Source organism: Solea solea, chromosome 2 (assembly GCF_958295425.1).
Source record: "Solea solea chromosome 2, fSolSol10.1, whole genome shotgun sequence".
Classification (NCBI taxonomy): domain Eukaryota; kingdom Metazoa; phylum Chordata; class Actinopteri; order Pleuronectiformes; family Soleidae; genus Solea; species Solea solea.
The window spans coordinates 20,627,857-20,635,618 of NC_081135.1; the positions used below are offsets into that span (position 1 = coordinate 20,627,857).

General features: G+C 38.4%; 1 protein-coding gene across 2 annotated transcripts; it reads left to right on the plus strand.

Moving 5' to 3' along the window:
* Positions 1–249: 249 nt before the first annotated feature.
* LOC131454062 (solute carrier family 22 member 4-like) lies at positions 250–6,604 on the plus strand. 2 transcript variants are annotated; one of them, XM_058622523.1, is made up of 11 exons: positions 250–459; positions 1,786–1,989; positions 2,843–2,946; positions 3,105–3,259; positions 3,515–3,686; positions 3,948–4,166; positions 4,516–4,730; positions 5,683–5,718; positions 5,785–5,865; positions 6,070–6,205; positions 6,448–6,604. In XM_058622523.1, the coding sequence occupies exons 1-11, from the start codon at positions 250–252 to the stop codon at positions 6,548–6,550; spliced, it is 1,635 nt and encodes a 544-aa protein (XP_058478506.1). In that variant the 3' UTR covers positions 6,551–6,604. The 2 variants fall into 2 exon arrangements, with proteins under 2 accessions (XP_058478506.1, XP_058478505.1); XM_058622522.1 differs by having other exon boundaries at positions 5,683–5,865.
* The last annotated feature ends 1,158 nt before the right edge of the window (positions 6,605–7,762 follow it).

A 7,762-nucleotide genomic window follows, 5' to 3' on the forward strand; every position in this document is an offset into this window, starting at 1 on the left:
GAGACAGCTACCACAGGTGTGCTAGTCTCATTTGAATTGACTAAAGCCATAATATTTATATTTATTGGGGTTGGAGATTGCGACGTTTTTTATGCTAGCCAACATTAAAAACATTAAAACATTGTTTTTTTACACGTCATAAAAATTGTCCCTAGTACAGTCATGGCTGCTTCTGTGACTGTAATAGCAATACTGTTGACCACAGGTGTCAGTAACAAATAGCCCAGAATAAAGTTTAATTCCAGTAAAATGCAGAATTACGAGGAGTCAGTGTCTTTCCTGGAGACTTGGGGCCCATTTCAGAGGAGAGTTCTCTTCTCGATCTGTCTCACCTCCATTCCAGGTGGATACATCCTCCTCTCTGTCATCTTCCTGCTGGCCAGCCCTCCTCACCACTGCCACATCCCAGCGCTCAGCAACCTGAGCCAGGACTGGATCCAGGCCAGCGTCCCAGTACAGGTCAGTACCAAGCAGAAACCTGAATGATTCTGAAATGATCGATAAAATGGGGACAAATTAGGATTTATTTTTCATCATATTCCTCTGATCAAATAATTATTTTTGAATAGAACTATAATCTACCTCAATCAACCCCTCTTGTCTTAATAATATTAACCTTGTTTGCACTGTAAGCATTTACACTACAGTACTACTGAAAACTATATTCTGTTAGATGCACGACACATGAGTGTATTATGTTGCATTACACTTATTCATTGTGTTAAAAGTCATGTTAAAATGTGACACTGATAACATTAAAAAATATTTCCCAAACTTTTCAATACGTATTATGTAGTATGTATCTACAGTATAGCACACCTGGGTTAGAACACAGAGCATTTTGGCTGCTTTTTTCGATTACTATGTTTAAACATACAGTATATACAGATATATATATATATATATATATATATATATATATATATATATATATATATATATATATATATATATATATAGACATACATATATACATATATATAAAACCAGTAAAGCAGAAAAGCTGTCCATTTTGTGCAGAATTATTGCTACTTTATATCACTACTAAAAATGTGATATAAAACACTGGTATCTGATTTGATCACATTTTGGGATCTATGCCACCTTAACTACCATTCTCATCCTGGTACAATGTGATGAATAGAAACATCGATGTTAGTTAGAAATCTCAGTAGTTGCATATGTTGCAGGAAACCGCTGGCCTCATTGTTATGATTCACCAGTTTATTCAAGGAAAAGCAGTGTTAAAATAATATTTAAACTTTAGATTATTGTAATTTCTTTACTGATTCATATGTGTGTGAGAAGATAAGGAAGAGTTCAATTTGACAAACGTACAGGTACTTCGATAAGGTATGAATTATTCATTTATATATTTGGATAATTATAGGCTGCTATTGGCAACTACAGGCAGGTGGATGGAACAAGACAAAACACTCAAGAACAAAAGAAGAAAACATGTAAAAACATGACAATAATATCAACAAATAAGGAAAAGCCGCATTGTGGATTAGAAATAAATATTTTGTACAGTAGTTTAGTGTTTATCCCAGTCCCATAAACCTGCTACCTTTCCGCTCTGTGGGATACTGGGTTTTAAATACGTTATACGTTATATGCAGTCAGCTAATAATTTACTGTAAAGTTCTGAATTAAAGCCAGTCTATGATCCTCATTCAGGTTCAAACTGGTCTGGTTTGAACCAATCTGGTCTGGTCTGGTGGTTTTCTGTCCTCCCCCAGAGTGTTGTTTGTAAAAATAATGATGATGTTGTTTCCTGGACAGCATGAGGCTGGGAGGTCGGAGAGGAGCAGTTGTAGCCGGTATGAGCTGGACCTGGTCCAGAATCTGTCTGCAGTGGAAAATATTCATAACCAGAACCTGTCTGTGGTGCAACTAGAGATCCTCCTCTCTAACCTGAAGCAGGAGGACTGCAAAGATGGATGGATCTACAATAACGAGTACTTTGAATCGACTGCTGCCACTGAGGTACTGACTTTACTGCTGTGTGTGAGTCATAGTATAAGCAGTCATTCTTGTGTTTACTGTTTTTGCGTTCCCCTTCCAATAAGGATCCACTCTGGTTCAGAACAGTCTTAACTGGCTCAAATAAATGGACATGAAACTAGAATGTTTAATGAATCTGGATCGAACTTCAGAATATTTTCACAAGAAACAATTAGGGTAATCAGGGGGACTTAAAGAGCTGAAAGAGCATTTCTAAAGATCATTGTGGTCAGCCAGATGCTGTAAGACTGAGCTCAAAAGAGATGCACTTTACAGAACTTGGCACCGGAGTGCAGGACACTGGGGGTTGTCTCTGAAATCATGGACACTGAAGGGCCAGATTGAAAGAATTTAAGAGAAGCTGGCTCTTAAGATGGAGCTTTTCTGAGAAACTGAGAAACCAAGTTTAAACGAGTTGAACTAGGACACATCTCACAGAGGATAGATGCTATTGGGCTAGGGAACTAGGATATAGGGGAACATCAATGTGGATAGAGGAGTGACGTATCAAAGATATATCTGGTCAATCTGGGAACTGGTCTTTATTTTAAAGGTGCAGCATGTAAGAATGACTGAAATCTAATGATCAGACTACAGATTCTAACAGAGTTCTCTTACGCTCACCACTCCCTGTCGGCCTTCGCTTGAAAGTGCATTCAAATAGCTTATTTTAAGACCATGAAAACCAAATTAATGTTATGTTAAAGAGATTATACAGTTATACAAACTCCAAACTCCCATTTCTGCCAATAAACCATCCTAAATGTTACACATGATATGTAATCAGATATGTCTGATAAGTTATTCCAGCTTCTATATATCACTTGTCTTGCAGTTTAGCCTGGTGTGCAGTGACCAGTGGAAAATTCCTCTGACCTCCCTTGTCTTCTTCCTGGGAGGACTGTGCGGATGCCTCCTCTCTGGACAGATTGCTGACCGGTACATTTCAGTCTCCGTTCACACTTTCCAATCTTCTCCACTATAGTAACATTTTCATGGACTGGTACTGCAGACAATGTCCTCCATCCGGTGTTTCTCTTCTTTGACTTTGATGTTGCTGTTGATGCTGACTCCGCTCTATCATATGTGTTCTTCAGAATTGGCAGGAAGCCTGTTCTGTTTGGTGCCATCACGCTGATCAGCGTCTTCAGCACTGCTCTGAGTTTTGCTCCCTCCTGGCCCGTCTTCACTCTGCTCTTCTTTTTGCTGGGTGTAGGTCAGATTGTCGGCTACATAGTTGCATTTGTACTGGGTAAGACTTCTCCTCCTACCGTTATCTTCATCCTCATGTCTTCTTCTGTTATTTATATTATTAAAGGGAGGGACAAACAAGACCAGCACATCCAACCCCAAAAATATGATTGAGTTATGTTTTGTATAGTTGACAGGGAAACTGGACTTTTCTGGTCAGTTATTTAGTCAATAATTTATGCATAATCTGACAAACAAAAACACAAGGTACACCAAGCCTGTCCGTGATTGTACTTTAACAGTGTTAATTCTACAGGTTCAGAAATCTTGATGGGTTCAACGCGACTTCTGTTCTCCAACCTGTGTTTGCCCTTTGTCGCCGTGATTTCGGCGATGATGCTGCCAGCTACTGCCTATCTGGTCAGGAATTGGAGACACCTGACTCTGATCATGGCTGTGCCTGGTGTGGCCTGTATTCCGCTCTGGTGGTAAGATGAGCTAAGTGATTGAGATCGCATGCACTTTATGAAGAAGTCGTTTTTGTTTAAGTGATGTTTTTGAAGTAACACTTGGAGGAAAGAATACAATTCTAAAGTTCTCCAGCTGTGAAACTATAAGAGTATACTGTGTATACTCAAATGTACACACAGATGTTACCACTCATAGTGGAGGCCAAGGAAATAAAAATAAAAACTCTCGGGAAAATACAAACTGCTCTGTGGTTTATGTTTTAATACTCTGCTCACCAGGTTGATTCCAGAGTCTCCTCGCTGGTTAGTGTCCCGTGGCCGTTTGAGGGAAGCAGAACTCCTGCTGAGGTCAGCAGCTGTGGAGAACCGAGTGGAACCTCCACAGGTCATCTTTAAACAGATTGAAAAGACAACCCAGAAAGCAGAGTCTTTCAACATCCTGGACCTACTAAGGACCACAAACATTCGATATATCACCCTCATTTTGTGGCTCATCTGGTGAGTTACAGCACTTTTATTCAAATGTTTTCCAAGGTAATCACAGTCTTCACTTTACCAGTACGACCTGTAGCAAGTTCGACAGGTTTGTCAGTTGAAAACAAGAAAACCATTGATTATTACAAATGATTTTATTGAGTATTATTACGTTTTATCATGTTATGCTGTCAATTCTAATGCCAACCTCAAGAAATGTTCTATCAAATCCATCAGTGATAAGTAAGAGAGTAAGAAGAGGCTAAATCACTGAGCTGTTATTGTGGGTTTTGTCGATTGCTGTTACCAATGCTGAAGCTTCTCACAAACAATATTTTACATTTCTAACTTCTATTTATCTTAACGTTTTCAGGTTTTCTTCGAGTTTAAGCACCTTTGGATTATCATTCAACTTGTCAAGCCTCAATGGAAACCCTTTCTTAAACTACATCCTGTTGTCAGCTGTTGAGCTCCCAGCTTATGTTAGCACCTGGTTGGCAGCACGCAGTCTTCCTCGCCGCATGTCATATATCATCTTCACCCTGCTGGGGGCACTCGCACTATTCCTCATCCAGGTCACGCCACACAGTGAGTTATTCCTGTGAAGTATAGCTTTCCTCCTGTTTGTTTGTTTTCTTCTGTCTTTATAAATATATATACTGTATATCCATTTTGTTTAAAAATTAATAAAACAATTCACCTCAACACAGTTATCACCTGCAAAATATCATATCATATCATATTTAAGATATAATATCATATTTACAGGTGCACTTTTGAAACAGTGGATCCTTTATTTCAAATTTGGGGATCTTCAGCGTGTGTTACTTTTATTATAAACAGGAGATTAAACACTGTCTCCAGCAGACTGTCAAAAATAAGCCTGGTTACTGGATGGTGTTGCTGGCCTCGCTAGATCAGTGACTGTCTTTTGAGAAACAGCTCAATAGAAGTACTAAGGAGAAGGAGAAGTAAGTTTGTCGATCCACTAAGAGGACATTTGTTGTGTTTTTTATTACAGGTTTAAACTTCCACAGGCACCCTTTTAACACCTGAGATGAATTTACAGTATATTTAACAGACTAGAGCTCAATGTTTAAGTTTCATGGGAAAAGTCAGCAACACAACAGTCCCAGATTATGATCCATGTAAAGGACAAAACAATGTAACATATCATTACTGAATTGCATGAACAATCCAATAATCCCTAGTATTCCAGTGTAGAAACCAATTTGACAGGAGTGTAAACTTCTCTCAACTGTAACAGGAAATGATGTAGTTAGCTTACATTACATGTCATTTAGCTTGATAACAGAGCCTAACTCCATGCTTACAATTTTTGTAAACCAGGTAAATCATTCATTTAATATCTAGGCTCGGGTAATTTTGCTAATTTAATACCTTCCAAATGCTTAAAAGCAGCCCCCTTATTACAACTTATTGTGCACACACTCCTTTTAGCAAACCTCAGCCCTTGCCTATACTCATACAATTGTTGGTATGTTTCCTTCATGACTGGCTGTTGCCATCCTCTCTGCAGGTCTCCCAGCTCTCACCCTGACCCTGGTGCTGCTAGGTAAATATGGCATTATGGCCGGCGGTGGGGTGATGTATATGTTTACTGGTGAGCTCTCGCCCACAGTCATCAGGAACACAGCAATGTCAACGTGTGCCATGTTCTCTAGAGTGGGCTCCTCTCTTTCTCCATACTTGCTGCAGCTAGGTGAGACTCTCATACAGTCGATAATATATGAATAAAAACGTTGTTTTTTTCTTTAAACTCATATTTTGTACAAATACTACAGAAATAATCAGAACTCTCAGACTTCAGTTTTACATGCTCATGAATCATGCTCAATACTCAAATACACACATTTTTAAGATATGACGTAACTCTGATATGATCCAAACTGGATTTCTCCCGCAGCTGTTTTCTATCAGTACCTGCCGTGGATCGTTGTGGGGTCTCTGTCGCTGCTCAGCATTCTTCTGTGTGTCTTCCTGCCTGAGACCTTCAGGCAGCCACTTCCTGACACCATCCAACAGATGAAGCCCCCAAAAAGGTAAGTCAGCATTGTCATACTCTCTATTCCTAATGCCTGTGTAATAATCGCTGCTCTTCCTTGGTAGTGGGCTTTTACAAAGGTTGGGTCTTATTTTACTTCAACTAATAATAATGATGATACTACTACTAATAATAATAATAACAACAACAGCACCAACAACAACAAGATGTATAGTGTATGATGCAAACAAAGGTTGTCTGGCAGTGTAAATGATGCAACTCTTTAAATCTGGCTTCCAGGATCAGATGGCCAGGGACCTGCATCCCTCCCGCAAAGGATGATGGGAAGTCAGCTGGGAATCAGACAACTGCACCTGAGATCATCTGCACAACTCATTTATAAGAATCCTTACACACACTGTACATGAATGAAATAAAAACAAAGGCGAAAATCTAAAACTGTGATCATTTATAAATGACATGTCTCCTCTTTGTCAGGATGTTAAGCAGGATGTCAGGTTTTCTTTTTCCTCCAGGTGGTGAATTTGAACACTGGGTCTGCAGTGATGCATTCACTGACACTGTCACTGGCTTTGTTTATTGTAGTTTTCCACAACATGGGAAAGTTCTGCAAAGCCTCACTCACTTCAAAAGGGAAGTCACATAACAGTACAACTGCATTTCATCTTTCCATTAAAGCCAATGAAGTGAAGTGAGCTTACTATTTTAAAATGCACAGCAGATAATACATAAACAATAATAAAAAGAAAATCTCTTTAGTATTTGCATGATACATACAATGCAATGCAAAAAAATACAAACCATGCTCAAAATACATACATCTAACTTTCACACACACATTATTAGTAAAATGATATCAAAAATGTATAAAGTAAAATATAATTATTGCTCATTTCACTCATCTAGTGTACTGTGCTGCTTCTCACTGGAACATTTATTTCATACAGTTTTATTTATAAGGCCAAATCGTAACAAATCATAAAAGATAAATGACAACTATCAATTTGAAGTTAAAGTGAAAGGATAAAGCGGTAGACAATGAATGAATGGATGAATGTGAAAAGTAACATGAATGTACAGCAGCAGCAACAACAATAGCAACAGTATTAGCAATGCTAAAGCAACTTTACGAGATTCAAAACGTTTAATAAATTGTTTGTGTTGATTTAGAATGTGTTATCTAATAAATAAATAAATAAAAATGTTAAAAATAAAATGTAATATTGTATATTTATAGTTAATGACTATACTGAATTGATACATTCAAACAGTTAATAATGTCAGGGAAATAAAATAGTGGCGTGAAACGCATTGAGGTTTGACTATTTTGTTAATAGGAAATGTAACAATGTATGTACCCGGTTTATTGCTGTTATAGGATAGATTTCCGATAGTGGCGTGGGATGTGCAGTTTCTGAGTTCACGTGAATGCCTCTGCGGTATGAACTGAATGGGGCGTGTTTTTTGTTGTGGCCCCGCCCCGGACAAGGTGGCAGTGTTGTGATCTTGTGCCGGTTTTACTGGGAAAAAGCCGACTAGTCCTTCAGAATAAAGGGTTTACTTTTAAGAAAAAATAGGAAATCCAAATTCACAC